Source organism: Bos indicus, chromosome 29 (assembly GCF_029378745.1).
Source record: "Bos indicus isolate NIAB-ARS_2022 breed Sahiwal x Tharparkar chromosome 29, NIAB-ARS_B.indTharparkar_mat_pri_1.0, whole genome shotgun sequence".
Lineage (NCBI taxonomy): Eukaryota > Metazoa > Chordata > Mammalia > Artiodactyla > Bovidae > Bos > Bos indicus.
In genome coordinates, this window is record NC_091788.1 from 11,915,597 (window position 1) to 11,941,188 (window position 25,592).

The 25,592-nt window shown below is 39.4% G+C and overlaps 1 protein-coding gene across 14 annotated transcripts in view; it reads left to right on the plus strand.

Annotated features, from left to right (window-relative positions):
• Positions 1-25,592, plus strand: part of DLG2 (discs large MAGUK scaffold protein 2) — a 2,332,068-nt gene that overhangs the window by 1,639,378 nt on the left and 667,098 nt on the right. For all 14 annotated transcript variants that reach the window (XM_070783335.1, XM_070783336.1, XM_070783337.1 and 11 more), the window contains one exon: positions 10,466-10,635. In XM_070783335.1, the coding sequence (XP_070639436.1) occupies positions 10,466-10,635 (170 nt within the window). The remainder of the gene's footprint in view (positions 1-10,465; positions 10,636-25,592) is intronic.

A 25,592-nucleotide genomic window follows, 5' to 3' on the forward strand; every position in this document is an offset into this window, starting at 1 on the left:
TTCAAGGGGAGTCTATCATGCATTTCCTTTTCAGACATTGTAGGCAGTGAGGACTTGAATGATTAGGAAACATTTTATGAGGCTGAAGAACACGAGCTTGCCTGGAATGAGGCTGGTTGGAGTTGGGCATTTGGGAGGCAGAAAGTAACATGAAAGAAAATGCAAAGGCTGCAATGAGCTTGTTATATTTTCAGGCCACTGAGGATGTTTGGAGAGGAGTTTGAGAGCATAAGAGGCTAGAATTAGAGGCTCTTCAATGATGCGCATTGATTCTAAAGTGACAGCTGTGTAGCAGACACCAGGATTACAAAGATAAATTAAACACAGCTTTGATTTTATATAGGTTAAGTAACTCAGTGAGTTTTGAGGGGAGAGGAAATAATGATAGGGTTGCTTTAGGAAACTGATGGAGAAGGAAATGGCAACCCACTCCAGTGTTCTTGCCTGGAGAATCCCAGGGACGGGGGAGCCTGGTGGGCTGCCGTCTATGGGGTCGCACAGAGTCGGACACAACTGAAGCGACTTAGCAGCAGCAGCAGCAGGGAACTGAAGCTGAGCTGGGCTTGCATGTGGGATATGTGAAAAGGGACTAGTTAACCTGGGATTGGGAAAGCCAGCTAGAAAGCTATTGCCTTAATCCAGATGGGAGGTACCAGGACCTCGTTTCTTGAAACTTGATGTGCTGTCCTGTCTGTGGACAGAGTGTTAAGCTGAGTGGACTAAGTCATCACCAGTCCTATGATCTTTTCTCTTTGAAATTCCTACTTACTGCCTCTTTTCCATATTGTACTCACCCAGTTACCTGGCTCAGGGATTGTTACTGGACTCCGTTTTCTGGCAAAGTGCTGAGAGACCAATCACCAATGCTGAAATAGCAGTTTCTTCCCCCTTGTGAAATATTGTGATCTTTCCCAGATGACAGCCTCAGAGAGTCCTGCAAGCCTTTTCTATAAGGGCAATGAAGTGGCAAATGGAGAGAGAAAAACAGTATATACGCTGTAGGGGATGGCCTCCGTGGATCATAAATTCACGTTACTCTCACCAAAATTTAGAGACAAGAGCAGGAGCCCTGTTTCTTAAAATACAGAATGGAGTGGCTATCAGTTGGCCTTTGCTATAGGAAAAGAGTAGGCAAAGGTCTCATATAACATAAGTGCTGGAAAGTGGCTTGCATACACAGTCTCACGTGGTGTAGCAGCTGTGGGCTCCTGGTCTGTATTCCCTTAGAAAGTCTTCATTCCAAATAATAGAGCTGCAGCATTGAGGAAGTGTGGTTCAGAATCAGAACTTCTAGCACTGTCGCCTGGACTATATGAGACTGAGCAGTCCTGTTCATTTTATTTATTCATTTATTTTTGGTTTGTTTTATTTTTTGTGTTTTTTTTTTAACTTTCTATTTTATACTGGAATATAGCCAATGAAGGAGAAGGCAATGGCACCCCACTCCAGTACTCTTGCCTGGAAAATCCCATGGGTGAAGGAGCCTGGTAGGCTGCAGTCCGTGGGGTCGCTAAGAGTCGGACACGACTGAGCGACTTCACTTTCACTTTTCACTTTCATGCATTGGAGAAGGAAATGGCAACCCACTCCAGTGTTCTTGCCTGGAGAATCCCAGGGATGGGGGAGCCTGGTGGGCTGCTGTCTATGGGGTCACACAGAGTCGGACGTGACTGAAGTGACTTAGCAGCAGCATAGCCAATTAACAGTGTCGTAATAGTTTCAGGTGGACAGCCAAAGGACTCAGCCATCCATATACATGTATCCATTCTGCCCCAAACCCCACTCCCATCCAGGCTGCCACATAACATTGGGCAGTCTCCTGTGCTATACAGTAAGTCCTGTTCATTTTAGAGTGAACCACACAGTTACAGTTCAGTCGCTCAGTCGTGTCCGACTCTTTGCGACCCCATGGACTGCAGCGCACCAGGCCTCCCTGTCCATCACCAACTCCTGGAGCTTGCTCAAACTCATGTCTATCGAGTCGGTGATGCCATCCAACCATCTCATCCTCCACACGCTAGTCAAAATTTTGAGTGGTGATTATCAGAGTATGGTCCCAGAGCAACAACACCATCATCACCTAGAAACTTTTTACAGAGGTGAATCATCTCTCCTGCTCCAGATTTGGTAAATCAGAGACTCTCTGGGGGTAGAGCCTAGCAATCTATGACTTCATAAGCCATCCATGTGACTCTAATGCACACTAAAGTTCGAGGACCATTCTAAATCTAGTTCTAAAGTTTAGAAATCTAATTCTAAAATTGAGAACTAGATTTTGTTATTTGGCTTGGCTTTACTAATTTCTAGTATACTCCTTAATCCTACTGATGGTCAGCAGTTGAGATTGGTCCTTAAATAAGCCCAAAATTATTTTTAACAAGCTAGAGAGAGATGGATGGTGCAGTGCATAAGTTTTGAGTTTACCTACACAAGTTACTGTCATTACAGATCTCTTTTAGCTTCAGTTTCTGTTGTAAAATGAAGGAAGCAATATCTACCTTTCAGTGTTTCTCTTTAGATTAAACGATATATGTTGTTGTTTAGTCACTAAGTTGTGTCTGACTCTTTTGTGACCCCACAGACTGCAGCCTGACAGGCTCCTGTCCATGGGATTTCCCAGGCAAGAATACTGGAGTGGGTTGCCATTGCTTTATCCAGGGAATCTGGAGTAGGTAGCCTATCCCTTCTCCAGCGGAAATTCCCAACCCAGAAATCGAATCAGGGTCTCCTGCATTGCAGGTGGATTCTTTACCAGTTGAGCTACCAGGAAAGCCTGGTACTTCTTTCTATGCTGCTGCTAACTCATTTCAGTCATGTCTGACTCTGTGCGACCCCATAGACAGCAGCCCACCAGGCTCCCCCGTCCCTGGGATTCTCCAGGCAAGAACACTGGAGTGGGTTGCCATTTCCTTCTCCAATGCATGAAAGTGAAAAGTGAAAGTGAAGTTGCTCCGTCGTGTCCAACTCTTAGCGACCCCCTGGACTGCAGCGCACCAGGCTCCTCCGTCCATGGGACTTTCCAGGCAGGAGTACTGGAGTGGGGTGCCATAGGTTTGCTTTAATCCCATCTTCTTGCAAATAAGCTTTTGCTGCTTTTCAATGTGAAAGAAAATGACCTCAATATGTAGCTTTCAAACTTCTATTTCTCATGTTTAGGTGGAACCTCTGAATCTCATAGTTTCAATTCCAGATTCCCCAAAACAGGGACTGTCAGACTCGACACGTGATCCATAATGAGCTGTATGAACCCGTCACTCCTCTTGCAGCCCTGTGAATGTTTGTTAGAGAAAAAGGCCTGGTACATAGCACTGTATTAACACACATCCGATGCTTCCAAAACATTAGTTCTTTTCCTTTCCTGGAAAACTGTTTAATTATGCTGATTTTATTACTTTATTCTTAATTTTAATGGACTAATAGCACCTAGGGAAGTCAATGAAATAAATGAATTTTTAAGGTGAGACGTTTCAACACGGAGGAACCTTATGGTGGGACTTTAAATATACCCACTGAACTCACATGCATGTCATGAGAGGACAGAGGCAGGCAGCTGCTGCTGCTGCTAAGTCGCTTCAATCGTGTCCGACTGTGCGACCCCATAGACGGCAGCCCACCAGGCTCTTCCGTCCCTGGGATTCTCCAGGCAAGAACACTGGAGTGGGTTGCCATTTCCTTCTCCAAAGGAAGGCAGCAAACAAACACAATTAAGTAGATTTAGAAAAGATCATAACAATCTGAAGCCATTTGGGTCAACTTGTGTGTGTGTGTGTGTGTGTGTGTTGTGTTGTCTTAACTTTCCTCTTCTCTGGCATTGTAATGCATCTGTCTTTTCTTAAATGAATTTTGGGTATTATTTGTTCTTAGCCTACCTTACCCTACCTTTAGTGACTCTAGGAATAAAAGAAAAGTTAGGCATTTTTCCTACCTTGAGAGCTTTTCTGGTATCATTATAGTTCACATAAAAATCTATGCAGTTATTCTTTTTAAACAGAGTCTGATTTTTATAAAGGATTGATTGATCTCTTTAGGCACAGACAGTATAATTCCCAGCTTATGTTTTCCATCTGATAGTGTATTGCGTCATTTCATTCAGCACATTAAACATTGATCAGCTTTCTCCACGATGTGACCCTTTGGTCTGTAATTAATTCGTCTATTTGACAAGGAGAATAGGACTGAGTAGAGACATTAAAGAATAAGTTAGTTAGCACCTCTCGCCATCTTAATAACCAGTAAGTTTCAAAATTAAGTTTCAGACCTGTGACCTAAAGCCTCCTTTTGAATCAAGCCTTGAGCAGGTCTAAGTGCGGCTGAATGTGGTTACACGTGAGGGGTGGGGCAAGGACAGGGTAGCCGTGGTGGGGATTCTGCCAAGTGTGATGGTCTTAAAAAGCTTTCTCCAAGGCTACCATAAAGCTGAAATTTGTATTAGAACAACTGACTGTTTTCTTGATGGTAGAGGACACGGAAGTTGAAAGGGGAATTAATTTACACTCCATAAAACTTACCGAAAGCCTGATTTTACATTTTTTCTTCCCCCAAATCCCATCTTTGCATCTGTTCCTGTCTCCTTCATATAAAATTCTAAAACTGCTTTCAGTATCCTGACTGTAGCTCTCTTCCTTTCTGTCCTTTTAGTCTTTTTCTCCCCCAGTACAGTCTCTTCGTATCCTTTCTTATGCAAATGGTTCTTGTCTCTTTCATAAGTGTAACAGCTTACTGGTTTTCAGGCACCGTGCTCAATATTTCACATATATTGTTGAATCCCTACTGCGATTTTATTATCCCTATTTTCACATGAAGAAACAGGCTTTGAGATGTCAAGTGACTTACCCAAAGTCACACATCATCTGAGTTCTAGAGCAGGGACAAGATCCCAGTCGTCTCTAGGTACAGCCGATGTTTCCAGTCCAAGTTCTCAGATTCTCTGTGATGAAGTATGTTCACTATAGAACTTTTTGAAGAAACAAAGCATAGAAATATGCCTTTTAAAGCATCCATGCTATCCAAATCCACAAAGAAAAGAGATGAAACTTTGTTATCTTTCCTTCCAGTATTTTTTAATACATAATAAAGATATTTTTAAAAAATTGAACACAATCATTTGATGATCATTTTTTAAAATTTCATTATTGGTGCATAATTGCTTTACAGTGTTACGTTAGTTTCCGCTGTACAACAAAGTGAATCAGCTGTATGTATACACACATTCCTTCCCTATTGAGCCTCCCTCACACCCTGCCCACATCCCACCCCTTTAGGTCATCGCAGAGCACTGTGCAGAGCTCCCTGTGCTGTCCAGCAGTTTCTTTCTAGCTATTTATTTTATACATGGTAGTGTATACGTGTGGTGTATATGTGTCACGGTAGAATATACGTGTGGTGTATGTGCGTCACGGTGGTGTATACGTGTGGTGTATGTGCATCACGGTGGTGTATACGTGTGGTGTATGTGCGTCACGGTGGTGTATACGTGTGGTGTATGTGCGTCACGGTGGTGTATACGTGTGGTGTATGTGCGTCACGGTGCTGTATACGTGTGGTGTATGTGCGTCACGGTGGTGTATACGTGTGGTGTATGTGCGTCACGGTGCTGTATACGTGTGGTGTATGTGCGTCACGGTGCTGTATACGTGTGGTGTATGTGCGTCACGGTGGTGTATACGTGTGGTGTATGTGCGTCACGGTGCTGTATACGTGTGGTGTATGTGCGTCACGGTGGTGTATACGTGTGGTGTATGTGCGTCACGGTGGTGTATACGTGTGGTGTATGTGCGTCACGGTGGTGTATACGTGTGGTGTATGTGCGTCACGGTGGTGTATACGTGTGGTGTATGTGCGTCACGGTGGTGTATACGTGTGGTGTATGTGCGTCACGGTGGTGTATACGTGTGGTGTATGTGCGTCACGGTGCTGTATACGTGTGGTGTATGTGCGTCACGGTGCTGTATACGTGTGGTGTATGTGCGTCACGGTGCTGTATACGTGTGGTGTATGTGCGTCACGGTGCTGTATACGTGTGGTGTATGTGCGTCACGGTGGTGTATACGTGTGGTGTATATGTGTCAGTGCTACTCTCCTGATTTGTCCCATCTTCCCCTTCCCCCATCTGTGCCACATGTCCATTCTCTGCATCTATGTCTCTATCCCTTCCTTGCAAATAGGTTCATAATGAATTAAAATTCTTAAAAGAATGTATAAGAATCATAAATCTTATTTACAACAGAACATACGTTAATACCTATGAAAGAGGGTAGATATTACATATTATTTTAAATATCTTCAAAGTAGAATAAATAATTATAAGTATTATTTGACTTTCAGTGATACCATATCATATTCCAGAGTATTTGTCTAGTGCAAATTTTAGGTAAGATTTTGTGGACATGTTAGTGATGAAATGTTCTTTTTTGTTTCTATGAATATTTATTAATAGCAAGGAAATGTACCAGAATGTCTAAAGAAAATTATTAAAATTAAATTTGTTTTAATCCTGGGCTTCCCTAGTGGCTGAGATGGTAAAGAATCTGCCTGCAATGTGGGAAACCCATGTTCAGTCCCTGGGTTGGGAAGATGCCCTGGAGAAGGGAATGGCAACCCACTCCAGTATTCTTGCCTGGAGAATCCCATGGACAGAGGAGCCCAGCAGGCTATAGTCCATGGGGTTGTAGAGTTGGGTATGACTGAGCGACTGACACTTACAATTTTTAATCCTGTGAACAATACTCATCTATAAAAAGGATGTCGTAGACTTATATTTGAAATAGCAAGCACTGAAAGAGTGAAGCCATTGTCTACTTAAAAAATAGTCATGACCGAAAAGTTGAGAGTTATATTTTATTTGATGGAAATTTTTAGAACTTAAGCCCCCAAAGCAGCATTTCAAATAGCCCTGAGTGAACTGCTCTGAGGAGGCAGAGGGGAGGAGTCAGGTTCTTTAGAAACTTGCAAGACCAGGCAGGTAGCCTGAGAGTCAAAAGTATTTTTGTGAATTAAAGGAAACCAGATATCTCAAGTTAAGGAATTTAGTGCTTTTCTATATATGGGAAGATGCAAGAGTCTGGGATCAGTGAAATCACTCCTTTCATATGCTTCTCAGCTATCTGGGGCCAGTATGTGTTTCTCACATCCTGAATTCTTCAGTGCTCATCTTAGGGAGTGGGTGCAGCCTAATGGCTGCCAGATTGCAGGTACACTTCCTTCCTGAATGCCCCTAGGGCTCAGAAATGCACACTGAGAGGCCTGAATCACTGATGATTGTGACATACTTGTTTACTGACATGGCGGGAATACTCCATTTGTCACCATCAATTTAATTATACTAATAAAGTAGGGAGGAAAAATAAAATAAAATAAATAATAATAAAGTAGGGAGGAAATTTGTATGTAAATGACTTTATAATACAATGGCTCAGTGATATGATAAAGGCTTCACATTTTACTGAAACAGAGTATTATTTTAGTTTGAAGCTAGTGATATATTTATATGTTTCAAAGTGAATTCAAATGCTGCCTTTACTCACAGAGATTATCTACTGGTAGAGAAAGCAAATTCTAAATAGCCATGACCCTCTAGCCAAATGCTATTTCAAGTGATTGGGAGGAAGGAAAGTTGAGTGCCCTAGTTTGGCTTGATATTCTTTCTTTTTAATTTTAAGAATTTGAATATAAACACTTCCCCTCACATTCCCCTTTTTTCCTTAGTTAACTCTGAATAACTTTGTATCAGCTTCAGTTCAGTTCAGTTCAGTCACTCAGTGGTGTCCAACTCTTTGTGACCCCATGAATCACAGCACGCCAGGCCTCCCTGTCCATCACCAATTCCCAGAGTTCACTCAGACTCACATCTATCGAGTCAGTGATGCCATTCAGCCATCTCATCCTCTGTCGTCCCCTTCTCCTCCTGCCTCCAATCTCTCCCAGCATCAAAATCTTTTCCAATGAGTCAGCTCTTCGCATGAGGTGGCCAAAGTACTGGAGTTTCAGCTTTAGCATCGTTCCTTCCAAAGAATACCCAGGACTGATCTCTTTTAGGATGGACTGGTTGGATCTCCTTGAAGTCCAAGGGACTCTCAGGAGTCTTCTCCAACACCACAGTTCAAAAGCATCAATTGTTTGGCACTCAGCTTTCTTCACAGTCCAACTCTCACATCCATACATGACCACTGGAAAAACCATAGCCTTGACTAGATGGACCTTTGTTGGCAAAGTAATGTCTCTGCTTTTGAATATGCTATCTTGGTTGGTCATAACTTTCCTTCCAAGGAGTAAGCGTCTTTTAATTTCATGGCTACAATCACCATCTGCAGTGATTTTGGAGCCCCCAAAAATAAAGTCTGACACTGTTTACACCGTTTCCCCATCTATTTGCCATGAAGTGATGGGACCGGATGCCATGATCTTTGTTTTCTGAATGTTGAGGTTTAAGCCAACTTTTTCACTCTCCACTTTCACTTTCATCAAGAGGCTTTTTAGTTCCTCTTCACTTTCTGCCATAAGGGTGGTGTCATCTGCATATCTGAGGCTCCAGGAAAAGACCTAACTGGGTTGGAATCCTGTCACTATTGTGACCAGCATTGTGACCTTGCCAGTAAAATTTCATTGGTGTAAAATGAGAATCAATGCTTCATAAATGGTTTGACTTAAATACAAGCAAATAAGTGAAGTGACAAGAATGATATGATATGGCACATAGTAAACCCTTTAAAAATTTTCAATTTCCATCCTGTTTACATTCAACAAATCCTGAAGCACATCTTGAACCCACCTATCAATAGCTGCAACTCTCTTGTGTATGATCTGTTACAGTTTACACATATGTCCACTTATTTATATGTTTGGTTACTCTCTTCACTAACTCTAGGCATGTTACTCTCTTTTCATGGGAAACTAAAATTCAAAAAAGTTGAAGTGACTCGACCATGGTCACACAGCTGATACACAGCTGCAATGCAAATCCAAACCTCCTGACTGCTGGTCCGGTGTTTTTTGTGGGTGTTTTTGGGATTTTTTTTTTTTTTAGTGCACTAAAGCTGCCAACTTTGTCCACATGTTTAGGAAAAAAACATCTGATTTAGGCTGTGATTTCCTCACCCCAACATTTGACAATTAAGTATTCCACTGTATACAAAAGGAAAAAATTGAGTAGAGTTTGAAGAGCTATAGCATCCAAATTTTTTTTTAATGTCAGTTACTCCCTCTATGGAAAGCTATGTTTTAAGATATGATTAGTATGCTGAGCATAGGGTGATGGTAAACATTATGTTTTGGCATTATCATGAGATGACAAAATTACCCACTCTCAAAGGACCAGCTGCTGCAGGGTGACTGGCACCCGTGATGCCTGCATTCTCAAAACTATTTTAACGGGTAGTTTTCCATGATTTTTTTTAGTCAGTCAGAGAAGAAATGTATGTGTAAACCTATTAAAGCCATAGCATCTGTTATGATGAAATGACACCCTGGAATCTTAGCTCAAGAATTTGAAGCTAATTAAGATTCTTATTGAACCAAGAGTCCTACACCTCACTTCCTCAAACAGACATAGAAAAATTATGAACAAAAAAGATAGGAAAATTCTTCCCATACTTTTTATATAATATATACACTGCTGCTACTGCTAAGTCACTTCAGTCATGTCTGACTCTGCGTGACCGCATAGACGGCAGCCCAGGAGGCTCCCCTGTCCCTGGGATTCTCCAGGCAAGAACACCGGAGTGGGTTGCCATTTCCTTCTCCAATGCAGGAAAGTGAAAAGTGAGAGTGAAGTCGCTCAGTCGTGTCCGACTTTTTGCGACCCCATGGACTGCAGCCTACCAGGCTCCTCCGTCCATGGGTTTCTCCAAGCAAGAGTACAGGAGTGGAGTGCCATTGCCTTCTCCAATATGTTATCATTTAAATTGATATGTACAACGTACATGAAACTATTCATTACATTAGATGTATGCGTCCTAAAAGGAAAGAACAAGTTTTGAAATAGAAAGACGTAAGATCATACCCAGTCTCTAATCAAATTGCTCACAACTTTAGACAAAGAACTCAACTACTTGAAACAGCTCTCCTTTGTGTGATGTGGATAGTAGATCTTTCACAAGATTATGGAAGAAATCCAGCAGTTAAGGATATTATAAATCAGCAAATTATGCACCACTGGGGTGGGTGGGATGAACTGGGAGAATGGGATTGACCTATATGACTATTCCATATGTGATGTAGTCCCAGTCAGAGTGGACTGGAGCTCAGAACAGGACCTGACCAGTAGGGTGGTCAATCTTGGGAAGACTGGGAAGGCTGAGGGGTTCAAGGTTTTCTTGATTTCCTTCATATGAAGTATTTCTTCCAAATATAAATATGTTTAATTGCCATTGTCCTTTCCTTCCCCACACCTTCAGGTTAGATAGTCGTCATATTCTTTCAGAAATTCTCTTGGACACTCCTGACTTTTGCCTGTCTTCCTTTCTTTCAGGGTCAATGACTGTATCTTACGGGTGAATGAGGTGGACGTGTCAGAGGTTTCCCACAGTAAAGCGGTGGAAGCGCTCAAAGAAGCAGGGTCTATCGTTCGGCTGTACGTGCGTAGAAGACGACCCATCTTGGAGACTGTTGTGGAAATCAAACTGTTCAAAGGGCCTAAAGGTAAAAGAAACAAACAACTCACAATAGGATACCAGTGACAGACTATCTGGTTACAGCTTATGCCATAACCCACCCACAATGTACCCTGTTCTTTTATTCTCTAGGACTCAGTGTTGACCATGAGATTTGAAATCCTATGATGATAGAATTTTACAGAAAGTAAAAGAAGCCAATACTGTAACTATGAACTCAGAGAAGGAAGCGATAGATTTCTAAAGAAATTTTCTCATCTAAAGTTTTCTATGAATTTTTAACCTTACTGGACCATCCTGACTTAGCTGGCATGTTAATACTTTCTAACTTTTCAGATGTAAATGGTAATTTCTCTCCCTTAGTAAAACAGTAATGTGAAAAATAATCATTTGAATAGTCTATCCTAAAATAATTATTATATTTTTATGACACTTGTGATTAGTTTTGGTAATACTTTTACCCATTTTATTTAATAAGTACTACATAGCATTTTATACTTGTAATAGTCAAAATAAGTTAAAATTTATTTTTTGAAATGTTCACAAATCTCTTGAGATAACTGCAGTTACTTTGGGGAATCATATGAACAGTGAAATGAATCATATGAATTTCTAAGAAGAGAACTTTGAGTTCTGCTCTTCAGAATGATGATATTTAATATTAATAGGATTTCAGATATTTTATAAAAATCTAATAACTTAAAAGTATTTAAATATTTTAAAAGATTATGACTAGAGAGTCACTGTACTCTTTTAATAAAGTATTTCTCTTTCCCTTAAAATCTGTGTAATCTCTAATACTATTATTGTTGTCATTGCTTAGTCTTTAAGTTGTATCTGACTCTCTTGCAATCCCACGGTAGCCCACCAGATTCCTCTTTCTATGGGATTTCCCAGGCAAGCATACTAGAGTGGATTTCTATTTCCTTCACCAGGGGATCTTCCCGACCCAGGGATGGAGCCCGCATCTCTTGCATTGACAAGCTGATTCTCTACCAGTGAGCCACCAAGGAAGCCCTCTAATGCTACCTGTGAATTTAAAAAAATAAGCATACTACCTTCTCTGGGAGGTACTAGTGGGTGGTATTTAAGATCTCAGACCCAAGAGTCAGGCAGGATGGAGTTTAAAAGCCTAGCTCAGCCACTTACTAGCACAGTGACATTGATTAGACCAGCCCCTCTTGTTATTAAATGGGAATCATAATGGTAGCTTCCTGGTGCTATCACAAAGGGATCTTCCCTAGTGGCTCAGACAGTAAAGATTCTGCCTGCAGTGCAGGAGACCCTGGTTTGATCTCTGGGTCTGGAAGATCCCCTGCAGAAAGAAATGGCTACCCACTGCAATATTCTTGCCTGGAGAATTCCACAAACAGAGAAGCCTAGCGAGCTACAGTCCATGGGGTTGCAATGAGTTGGACATGACTAAGCCACTAACACTTGTGCTTTCAATGGTAGTATCCCATTGGATTTCTGAGAATTAAATATTTAATATCTGGTGAGTACAGAGCAGGAACACTTGCTGGTTGAGTGCAAACTCCAAAGTATCTGAGCTGGAACCCTGGCTCTGCAGTTCACTAGCCATTTGATCTTGGTCAAATTTCTTAACCTCTCTGAGCCTAATTTTCTCATCTACAAAATGCAGATAATAATAGCATTTGCCCCTTGAAATATTGTGAGGATTAAATGAGTCAATATACATTAAGTGTTTAGAGTAGTACCTGGCACAAATTGACAGCAAATATTTACTATATATGTGTGTGTATGTGTGTGTGTGTGTGTGTGTATTAGTCGCTTAGTCTTGCCTGACTCTTTGCATGGACTGCATGCCCACCAGGCTCCTCTATCCATGGGATGGATTTTCCAGGCAAGAATACTGGAATAGGTAGCCATTTCCTTCTCCAGGAGATCTTCCCAACCCAGGGATTGAACCCAGGTCTCCTGCACAGCAGGCAGAATCTTTACCCACTGAGCTACCAGGGAAGCCACCTATATGTTATTTGGAGTTGGCTACATATGGTTTCAGCCTTTGCCACAGTTGTTTGGTAATGTAATAAAAGAACCAAATTCTCTCATGAGTTAAATCCGAATGCACTAAAATCACAGAATCAATTTGAGGGTGGGGAGAAGTAAAGCATTTCCACACCAATGTCTGGTGATATGCGAGAAAGACTTTCTGTTCTACACATTTTCATATTTGCCATGTGTTTTAAAGTTAAAACTAATAAGCATCCACAATTTAAATTAAAAAGATATGCTAAAATAACAGGTAGGTACTTCTACAGTTCAGTTAACAGCAATTGTTCAGTACAGCCTTAAGGCAAATCCCAGTTTCAAGCACTCAGCAAAGCATTACCATCCATTAGCAGGCCTCCTGCTAGCTGAGCCATTCCATGACCTCAGCTGCTCAGCAGAGCACTTAAAGGTTCTAGGGAATCAATAGCCAAAACTCCTTCATTTGATCAGGAACACATTATTTTGGATCTCTATCTTTGGTACTAGAGTCCCCTCTTGCTGGTTTATTTCCAACCGAACTGTTTTGTCCTTTGAGCCAGGAGTGAAATAGCCCTGGGACAAAAAGAAGGGGATGGGGAGACAGGTAAGCTTAAATCGACCAAGAATACCCAGGCAATAACCCAATGAAAGAACACACACAGCATAAGGTGATAGACTTGTTCTAGTGGAGAGAGGAGAACCAGGAGACTGTTAGAGCTAACTTTATATCCCTGAAAGCAGGCTCCTGCCAAATTGCTGTAGAGGTTTGTGGACCTGTTGGTCATGTTGAGATTCTGTTGGGTCTGTCCTACCTTTTTGTCCTGTCACCACACAAAAGTCACCGATGGGGATTTGTTTCTCTGTATAAAGCTTATTGATTTACAGAGAAAGAAACTGTTTTTATCACTGTTTGAATTCCTGATGCCTTTCCCTGTGCCTTGAAGGAAATGCTGAATCAGAGTAAATTGAATACTTAAGTTGGATTCTACACTAAATCTGATGATACCTTCCAGTCTTAACCTCCCTTGCCATCTCATAACTCTTTATTTTTGAATGATGATCTTATTTTTTTTTAATTTCTGCCAATGTTTAATCTTGTACTATGGAAACTCTTATGCAGTGGAGACAATGAAGATGAATCAGATGTGTTTCTAATGGGAGAATTAGAAAGTTCTAATGGGAGAGAAAAACATAAAGGTAACTCATTTTAGTGCTAGACAGAATGAAATCAGCTCTGTGGTTGAACTTGAGCCATGATTCCAATTGAATCGAGCAGAGAGAAAGATGTGATTCATCTTAATCAGAAGAACCAAAATGCTCCAGAGAATTTAAAATTTAATATGTGTTTTCAGACCTTTATCTTCCCTTCACTGAGCATGTGGGCATTCTCGATAGTAAATATCAACACTCTAGCCAACTGGGCTAGCTAGCCTCAATTATGAGTATATAATACAGAGCTAGCTGATTGTGTTCATTAATTTCCTTCTTCAGTGATTCAACAAATATTTATTAAGCATTTATTATGGACTTGGCACAGACCCAGACAATGAGGATTCACCAAGAAAAATGGAGAATTTTTGCTCAAGAAGATTATGGTCTAATGTAGAACACACCTATAATATAAATTGGGATACGTGCTATGAATGAACATGAATTATTGTAAGGAGGCACTGGGTCAAAGACGACTTCTCTGAGAAAGTGCCACTTAAGCTAAACTTCGAGATACAAATAAAACCAGACACTAGATGGATAAAGAGTAGAGGAGAGTATCTAGAAAGAGTGAAAGTGTGTGTATATGAAGGCCCCAGGGTAGGAAGGATCTTCATACCTTCCAGGACTAAAAGATACCAGTTGTGACTGGAGTTGAATGACAGGGTACTGAATGACATGAAATGATACTGTCAAGGTGAGCAGGGGCCAAATCATGTGCATCTTTGTTGACCATATTTGCAGATTTGTTATCTTATTCCAAGTGCAATGAGAAGTTCTAGCAAAATGTTCAACATGTGAGATGGTCAAATTTGTTGTTTTTAAGAGATCACGTAGCTACTGTGAAGAAAATGCATTGAAGCGGCCAAGAACAGAAACAAAGACAGTTAGGGGTCACTTGGAGAAGGAAGAAAAGTGAAGTTTTCAAGTATGTGATGAAGATATATTGGCATTTGCCATATAGTGGCATTGCCACTTATTGATAACCTAGATGTGGCATTTGTCCAAGAATGAGACTGTTTTGTAACTGAGCCATTGAATGGATTGAGGTGCCATTTGTGAGATGGGGAAGGCTGTGAAGGACCCTTAGGGGACTATGCTGGGCAATTGGAAAGACTGTGATGATTCTGAAAAAGAGGCAGAATTGGAAAACATCTGTTTGAAAACCCTGTTAATATTCTGAATTTTCCCCATTTTCTATCAAATATCTGGAGTTGGGGCAATATCTGAACAACTGACTTTCTCACTTTTACCATTAATTTTTAATATAAAAGTTATGACTTGCTACTTCAGCTACTTTGAACAATTATAAACATTTAATAGATCGATTTTATAGATGTTCTTAATGCCCAGATGATTTGGGGGGATTATTTTGGTTTTGTTTATTTATTTTTACATGAGACAGAAGGTAAACAGTATTTCTTTTCATTATATAGATGCAATGTTAAGGGATTCCTTGAAAAAATAATTTGTAGTAGAATTAAATTTATAGTTTTCCAAGTTATACTCTTATGTTTATTCCATTCCATCTGTTGTATAGCGACTATTTCTGAGATGAACTTTGACGTATGTGGTTCGTCTTTATGGCCTTATGGTGGTACTGATCTTTCCATTATTAGACTAGAATCATCTGGCTGATAATTATGACCATGTATTTCAGTAAGGAATATTTGGTAATATGCAGCACTGATTTAGAATGTTTCTTCTTAACAATATATAAAAATTTCCCTACCCTGAGAGATTTGGTCATTGCAAGCAGCTGGGGTATCTGTGTACGGGCAGTCAGTTGAGGGAAAAAATGGCTAATCATGGATAGGAAGCTGTGATTAGGCAAATCCATTTAGACTTGCCAAGCAACCAAAAATATACAAGGAAGAAAATATGAAGTGTGCATGTGGTTTCCCAGGAAATAGGTTCATATTAAAAATCTTTCTAGTGACTTTCCCAAGGACACTCCAAGTCATAATTTCTCAGGAACTAGATAATTAAACACGTGGAGACCATTGATTTATGTGGTCTAAGCCAAAAAAAACTAAACCTATATAAGAAATGCATTTCCTTCTAAGATGTATGTGTTGCTTTAAGATAATATAGCTAGTTGAAGACCAAGTTCTATTAAAGATTGCCCCACTCTTCCAAACTAAAAAGTTCAAAGTCCTTTTCTGCTGATTCTTCTTTCTTCTTGGCCACCTTTGTTAAATTAGGCATTATGTCCTTTGGAACCTGCTGCTGCTGCTGCTAAATCGCTTCAGTCATGTCTGACTCTGCAACCCCATAGACGGCAGCCCACCAGGCTCCCTCATCCCTGGGATTCTCCAGGCAAGAACACTGGAGTAGGTTGCCATTTCCTTCTCCGATGCATGAAAGTGAAAAGTGAAAGTGAAGTCACTCAGTCGTGTCCGACTCTTAGCGACCCCATAGACTGTAGCCTACCAGGCTCCTCCGTCCATGGGATTTTCCAGGCAAGAGTACTGGAGTAGGGTGCCATTGCCTTCACTTCCAACTAAGTAGTCTTTTGTGTAAAGTCTCCATTGCCATTACTATGGTGTTCATATCTTCCTTATGTCTTGTCTTATCTACTGTAATAGACTCCACTCAAATCCCTCCCTTCCATTTGCACACACTTGTAGGTCAATCTGCCAAAAATCTCAGCTCTGTTAGTTGACTCCCCTGCTCAAAAGTATCTAGTGGCTCTTCACTGGCCCTAGATAAAAATCTAAATTTCCTATTATATAATTTCATATCCTCTATAACCTCCCTTTCCAGCAACAACATTTGATTTCAGTCTTTTCTTCTCTCTCCTCTATTCATCCTTCTTTTCCAGCTAAACTGTGTTATGTACAATTTCTGAAACGTTGCCATACTCTCCTGCCTCTAAGCCTTTGCTTGTCCCATTGAATGCCTTTCCTTACCACTGTGACCACTACCTGTCAGCATCTTCTCCACTCTAAGAGCCGAGCCAGTTCAGTTCTTTGTTGTTGTTCAGTTGCTAAGTCATATCTGACTCTGCAACCCCATGCTCTGCAGCACTCCATGCTTCCCTGTCCTTCATTTTCTCCCACAATTTGCTCAAATTAATGTCCATAGAGTCAGTGATGTCATCCAACCATCTCATCCTCTGTCACCCCCTTCTCCTCTTACCCTCAGTCTTTCCCAGCATCATGGTCTTTTCTAGTGAGTCAGCTCTTCACATCAGGTGGCCAAAGTACTGGAACTTCAGCTTCAGCATCAGTCCTTCCAATGAATATTCAGGACTGATTTCCTTCAGGATTGACTGGTTTGATCCCCTTGCAGTCCAGAGACTCTCAAGAGTCTTCTCCGCCACCACAATTCAAAAGCATACATTCTTTGGCACTCAGCTTTCTTTATGGTCCAGCTCTCAGGTTCTGTCTCCTTAACAACACTATCACTAATCGATCCACTCAGAAAGTCTTTTACTTCTAAGAGCTTTTAAAATACTTTGTTTTTTCTCTCTTCTTTTTTTCATTTTTTTCCTTATTAGGCCATCCAAGTAACTCATAGCATACAGAAAAGATAGATATCAATAGCCCAAATTAAGGAGATAAGCAAGTTGCAAATCCTAACACTTAAGACACTGAGTTTTTAATCTCTACCCTGGCCTGTGCTAAATTGGAAGCATTTAATGAACACTTAAAAGGGAAGTGCAAATCCCCAGTTTAGTCTGTGACCAAACTCTGTGTCATAAGTGGGAGGATTTGGGACGGAGAGATAGAGTCAAGTCCAAGACAGATCATGCCTGTCCCTGAAGTATGGTGGCGGGAAAGGGAGGGGACAAGATGGAAGCCTAATGATTTTACTGCCAATAGCAGTTGCTTATGAGGAACATCCTTGCATGGACCCCCTTTTTTGTCTTACCTTACAGAAACTATCTGTTCAAGAGTTTGGAATAAATAGCATTTAAAGTATCTAGCACTTTGCTTAACAGGCCAATTAATCAAAAAGCAATTTCCAAATTATTGAGGATTTTTAATTTTATTTTTTCTTAATAGCCAACATGACAAATTTACTGCCCAGCTTGGCTAAATATCATCTCGGCATGCCCTTGATATTACAGACATTTTCTCAAATATCTAACTGGAATGAAGTTTATGGCTTGTCTCAATCTCTGCATGCACAATTCTTTTCTCTCATCTGTCCTTGTTCCTCCATCTGTTCTTGTCTTTTCTCTCTTGACAGTAGCATGGACAGAGTAAACTTCCTCAAAGTTGAAAGATGAGAAACTCATCTGGCAGTTTTCAGAGATGGTCATTTGGTAAATTAACCATTTCACAACTTTTAACATTTGGGATATAGACCTAGAGCTGCAGGTATTGAGTACGTAAAGCAAGCCCCATGAACATTTGAATGAGCGAAAATTTTTGGACTTTCCTGGTTGTCCAGTGGTTAAGACTCCAAGTTTCCAATGCAGGGAGGCATAGATTTGATCCCTGGTCAGGGAATTAAGATCCCATATGCTGCAATGCACTGCCAAAAAAGAAAGAAAAACAAAAACGGGATGAATGAGCTAAATTTTTAATTCAAAGTTGAATGCACCATTCTTACAACCTAGTGCAGGATATTTTCCCTTGAAATTCTTCTTTTTATTCCATCTGTCTGTGTATAATATTGCTGATGGCATTTTGTAACAAGTTGGACAATACCACCTGACCTTGATAACTGGGGAGTATTTAGATTAGCAGAGTTTTCAGTTGTCCGGAATTCATACCCAAACAGATCACCAGACCACTGGGTAAACACTGAACACAAAGGTTATGCAACAGTTTTGATTACTGGCATCCAACCGTCTACTGTACATTCCCCCCTTTCTTGCCACCAGGTAAATTGTAATGTATATTCATTTTTTAAACGTACATAGAAATGTGTCTCTCAATACAAGGCACCATTTACTTTTTATGTAGGCCCCTGTCCCAGGACCTGAGTTCTAAGTGGTAGGTAGACCTCTTTGGTAGTAAAGGGCCTTTCTGAATAATGGTATGACTCTTAATAAGCACAAATGGCAAATTCAGCTGTTTGGCATGAGGTCTCAAAACACTACATTTTCCTTTTTGTGCTAAACTTTTTCCAGTCCTTTTGAGCTACCCAAATTGTTCTTTTGGAGGAAACAAGGATATGCTTGAGTGCACGTGCAGTGCAACCTTCTGCTGAAATACAATGTTCACGGTCAAAAAGAAAATGCCTAACTCTGTGTTAAGCCAGGAAAATGGTCTTCTTGGAAGTAAATTATGACTAAATCACCACTCTCTGATTCTCCCAAAGGACAGTTTTTTTTTTTTAATAACTGAACAAAGGACAATATATTGGTTGGCCAAAAAGTTGATTCGGATTTTTCCCTAAGACCTTGATGAGCTCGCCTTGTTCCCAGGCACTTCCTGTAGAATTCCTTGAATGTGTCCGTGGCTAGTTTCTCATTATTTCTGGATAAATGAAATACATATCACTTATAGGTTAGGAGGTTCTTTCTCCAAGCTGATGTTTGGTCGGTCTTCATAATGACATCTGTAGAAAAGCTCTCTCCTGAGGCCTTAAAGAAATTATTTATTCATGAAAAAACAAACTACAATTTTTCTGCTATAGTCCCCACTGTTCTGTACATTATAACATTATAGGAGAGTAAAACAATTAGTTCTATTTGCTAAATCCTTTTGGAAACTAAGGAGTGATATCACACCTCTCATTTGCCCCTTGAGGTTAAGACATAGTCATTGTTTCTTTTCTTTGCTGTTTAAATCTGGCTTATGATTTTTAACAGAATTTATTATCAGTGACTTCTTGAAAATCAAAATTATTTTTCCTGTGAAAACTTCAGATGTAAAAAAATGCATTGTATTAGATGGAGTCCAGTTTTTGACATTCTAAAGTTTTATAATTCACATAGAAAATGCTGTTTACCTAGCTATGAATATTTGTTCAGGTAAATACTTACTTGTATAGCATTTTTTTCAATTTTTTTATTAAGGTATAGTTGATTTACAATATTTTGTTAGTTTCAGATATGCAGCAAAGTGATTCAGTTATTTTTCTGATTATATTACATTATAAGTTATTACAAAATATTGAATATAATTTCCTGTGCTATACAGTAAATCTTGTTGCTTGTCTATTTTATGATATCTGTTAATATCCCATACTCCTAAACTCCTGATTTATCCCCCTTCACCCTCCCCTTTAGTAACCACAAGCTTGTTTTCTATGTCTGTGAGACCATTTCTGTTTTGTATATAGATTCATTTTGTATGTATAGTATTTTTAAAAGTTTTCAGAGGAAGTGTGTTGCTATGATAAATACCGTGACTATAAATCTTTCCAATTTATCATCAATAGCAAAGCAACTTCATGAAAAGACTTTAGGGTTTGGACGGCCTCTAAGTTTAAACCCTTGCTTTACCTGACGGTAAAATGGGCATATGAAGTCGTCTTGGTTACCGTGAGCATTTAGTGAGATACTTGGCCCATCTCAGTGCCCAATAATTTTAAAGTGTTCTCCTTCCTTGTTTATGTTTTCAAGAAGCAAGTATGTGCAGAAAATAATTATCCATTCACACAATAAATATTTTATTTCAAAAACATTTATTAAGCCAGGCAGTTCTAAGCACTACATCAAAAGAATGACAATAAACAAAGATCTCTGGCTTTCCTCCCAAGTACCTTCTTAGAAAACTGGCATTAACCTAGACTGAAATAATGCAGTCCTTTTCTGCTGGCTGGCACTGCCTTCGTGCTAAATTCATCACAGTCCCCTAACTAAATCCATTTTGGTTCTCCAACTCATCAACCAGTGTACATTAAATTCTTCTCCTTCTCTGGAACATTGAGATCTGATAAAATTAAAGATTGCAGTATTTTTTATTCACGGACCGTGACTCTGAGTGCCGTTAGCTGTCAGTCAAAAGCTTGTACTACATGGACTTTGTCTCTGAGCATAATTCAATTGCAGCTAGATTGACACATCATCCCTTACAGAAAATTGCTAGGAAAGATAAAATCTCTGCTCTTAATATCCACAAAGAAAGCCCACTTAGGAATTTTTAAACATGGAATCTTCTATGGGCTAACCAATTATGAGATCCCACCAAAAATCCACCGTAAGTAGGAAATTGTCATACTAAAGATGGTATTAGGAAATGTTGAGAATAAAAAGAGAGCAGTTAGAAGAGGGAAGACTAAAAATAACAAAAGAAATAGGTGAGGCACATTTTTCTAGGTGATTTAGAGCCTTAGAGTCATGAATCATTACATACATCATTTGTTCAACATAGGCCAGTAGTCTGAGGAAGAAAGAGTTCAGTAGCTGCTTCCCAGGAACCTAAAACTATTCACTGAATGTTCATGAGTAGTTGAGTCAGATGGGAAAATTTAGCCTTCATAGATCCATTCATGTGAATAAACTGTGGTACCGGATTTTAAAAATCATGATCATTTTGATGTACAAGATTTCCTATTTTTCAAATATTCTAATCTCAAAATATACACATCCACTTGTGTATTTAGTAAAATATTAATTGAACTCCTCCTGACTGTGTTTGACTAAAAATTGGACATAGAGACCCAGTGTGCCCTCGAGGGAGATAGTGGTCCCAGTATAGTGTGTGAAATGTACACATACATAGATAATTGTAAATACCATCACATAAGTATATGCATAGGCTTTTATGAGGCAGTCTTGACCAAGACTTCAACTTCTACTTTAACACTTTGGGAGGAAACAAATTATCAATACTTTATAGCTATTCCCTTGGGAGACTGACCCACTCACTGGATTTTCTTTCCCCTATAATTGAGCTGAAAGTGGGACTTTTTTTTAAAAATTGTCCATCAATGTTATTTCTGCCCTCTACGGCTATGAAGACAACTTTTCATAGAAGAGCCCTTCATACATATATAGGCCACAGTCAGGTCTCCTCTTATGCTTCTCTCTTTTAGGCTAAGGAATCCCATTTATTAATCACTCTTGATACAGAGTGATAATTCAGACCTTTTTTTTTTTTTTTTTTTTTTTACTGTTTTCATCATACTAATTTTCTCAAGTTTGGCAACATCCTACCCAAATAACAATACACAGAATTACATAGAGAGATCCTTTGATATGCTTGCAAGTGCAGACCATGGCGAATAGAGTTCTTTACGTGAACTCCACACTCTAATTACTTGTGCTGCTTGTGCTTACTCACTCAGTCATATCCAGCTCTTTACAACTCCATGGACTGTAGCCTGTCAGGCTCCTCTGTCCATGGAATTTTCCAGGCGAGAATACTGGAATGGATTGCAATTTCATTCTCCAGGGGATCTTGCTGACCTAGAGACAGAACACGTGTCTTTTATGTCTCCTGCATTGGCAGGCAGATTCTTTACCACTAGCACCACCTGGGAAGCTTCTGATTATTTAATAGAATATAAAATTGTGTAAGCATTGTTTTTAAGACTCTTTTTGTTGGTTCATAACAAGATTGTAGATAGTTAAATACTCTATATGAATCAGGTGTATTGTGTTCTATTTTAGGATAATTGACTCAATGTAAATTTATAAATTTGCACTTATCTCTATAAGTATGGTTAAGCTGGGCTTAGCATCCAGAGCTATTGATATCATTCTTAATAATAACTCATTTGATCCTCATGTTAGCCACTCTTTCCTTATGTCAGTTACAGGTGACTTGAAGGTAGACAGATGGAATTCTTAGAAATAGAACTTGGCAAGGAAGCATGTTGCCCAGGATACATAGAAATAAAATGAATCCCACAGTTTCAAGGAAAGACTAAATATTGAACTAATAGAAAGATAAAAATAATGCCTGAAGGCAAAGTTTTACACCAAGCAGACTGTATACACTGCTAAAGAACTGGTTTCCAGGTTATTAGAGCAGATTAATCTTACCTGCTTATAGAAACTCTCTCCTTCAATAACTCACAAAATAAACACAAGAAAAGTTAATAACAACCATAAATGAATGCAAACAGTGATGAAAGAAGTCATGAAGCACAACACAATGCAATATATTCAAAACCTTTGATAGAGGAAGGAAGCAATAGCAGAGAGGTTTAGTAAGGCTCCAGTACTCCTCCTGAAACTATGTTGGTAATTGACAGACTCCAACTTCTTTCTCACTGATACCACTTAATCTTAGAAAAGAGGACACTAAGATGGTGGCCTTATCTTTTTCAGAATAGTTGAACTTGCTATTGCATGCTAAGTTGCATCAGTCTTGTCCAACTCTCTGCTACCCTGAGGACTGTAGCCAGCCTGCTAACAAAATAGAATTCACAGTTTAGAAAGCACAGATTTATTTTTCTGGAATAAAATGTAAATAGTACCATGTACAATGAAATGATACCCAATCATAAAAAATTACTTAATATTGACATTTATAAGTCTAAAAGTGTTAAAGTGTATGAAGAAATGAAAAGAAACACCGCTTGATATATATCCTGAAAGATGTTTGACTAGGAAGAGAAATGCTAAGTATATTCAGCTCAATTCATTCAACAAACATCTAGTTTAAAATCTCTCACCAAGGATCAGGGAATACAGAAAGGTAAACACAAAAAGATTCCTCTCTCCTTCAATTTCCATGATATAATCATTAGAGGCTTTAAAAGCACAATTCTTCAATCAGAACTGTCTTGAACTAAGTTTTTATACACATTTAAATTAGTATGCCAAATAAACAATCTGAACATCTCACTTGATCCAGGATGGATCAAAACTATTGTTTTCTCTATCTGTCAAATCTGTTCTTTTCTCATAAAAAGAAAGTAAGCTTTTTTTATGGAACTTGTCTTCAAAAGCTCCAACTATTCTTTCTTTGATATTCTATTTTTCCCGAGGTGTTTGCACTTTGATTTTCTGATTAATTGAAGCATTGCACAGTTCTTTGTTGAAGGAGAGCAATGTTAGAACAAAAGGTGCATAATTTTCAGAAGTATCTCTCCTCTATGCCTAAATTTAAAATCAAATCGACATTTTCCTTTTTTGCTTGAGAGGAAACTAACCCTTCGAGACTCTGCACTGACATTCACTGATAAAAAGCATCTTTTAGCTCTATATTGCATGGATTTCCTCACTGCTCTAAATAACACAGCAGTGTAATCATTCGCTTGATTATCTGTCACATACATTTCCATCCTAGATGGTTACTGCCAACAAGCATTCTAGACGGTGCAGGAAAGACTGGTAGTGATCGCTTCCTGATGTCTCCATTAGAGCAGGCTTCCGAGGGGTTATGCTGTGGATGAGTGCTAGCAAGCAAAATATGACAGTTGAGTGTTTGGCAGCTCACCAACCAGCTGATGAAACTGAATTGCTCCCCTTCTGAATCTGGCCTTCAGCACTTGGGAATTAGTGTCTATTCATTCACAGAAGAGGAATCATGCCTGGTTATTTTGTTCAACTTAGCTGGTATAGCTCCTCAGTGTTGTAATTCACAACTTTTAAAACTCAGGTAGGCCTTTCTCTTGGAACTTTTCTCAAGCAAACATTTGGCCATTTAAGAAAACTTAAGAAAAAGCCAAAGCTATTCTGGACATTAGTTCTAAATTCAACACAGTTTCTCAGGAATAAAACACAACTGTTAAGATTAGTATCAAGGAAGATGGAGTAGTGAATTGTGAAAAGCTTCAGCTTTACTCTCGCCATTTGTATTTATAATGGCTTTCAGTTAATATCAGTAACAGGATTAGATGGGACATCTGTTAGAGTGAAACATTTGATCCATTAGGCAGTTTTCTAATAAAATAATTTGAAGTTTCTGGCTTATTTTTTCTAAGGACTTGGATCTCCAGTCCTTAGCAATAAATTTTCATTTTCACGAAGGATATCAGATATTTTTCCAGGAAAAAGCTACTGTGGTTTTCCAATAACATACTCTCAAAATTATGACCAACCTAGACAGCTTATTAAAAAGCAGAGACATTACTTTGTCAACAAAGGTCCGTCTAATCAAGGCTATGGTTTTTCCAGTAGTCATGTATGGATGTGAGAGTTGATATAAAGAAAGCTGAGAGCAGAAGAATTGATGCTTTTGAACTGTGGTGTCGGAGAAGACTCTTGAGAGTCCCTTGGACTGCAAGGAAATCCAACCGGTCCATTCTAAAGGAGATCAGTCCTGGGTGTTCATTGGAAGGACTGATGTTGAAGCCGAAACTCCAATATTTTGGCCACCTGATGCAAAGAGCTGACTCATTTGAAAAGACCCTAATGTTGGAAAAGATTGAGGGCAGGAGGAGAAGGGGACCACAGAGGATGAGATGGCTGGATGGCATCACCAACTCAATGGACATGAGTTTGGGTAAACTCCGGCAGTTAGTGATGGACAGGGTGGCCTGGAGTGCTGTGGTTCATGGGGTTGCAAAGAGTCGGACATGACTGAGTAACTGAACTGAACTCTCAAAATTTTTCTGTGAAGATATATAAAAATATGTTTAAGAAAGAAAATGAGAGAGGGTTTCTTAAAGCCTAGAATTCCCTACAACACCTCCTTGTTGTTCAGCAACCTGTCCTCCTAGGTTTTCTCATCTGGTCTTATGACTTTAAATTTTATCCCTATGCTGTATATTTAATGTAGTGATGCTCATGATATACATCTAATAGGCATTTCAAGATTGACTTCTATAAAACTCACCACTTCATTTTATTTTCAAACCAAGCTCTTCCTAGAGTCTTGCCTCACGCAGGAAATGGTACCCAGTTTCCTACAAAAATGTAGGAGTTGTCCTTGATTTATCTTTCTTACTCATATCCTGCATCTAATTCATTAGCAAGTCCTGTCA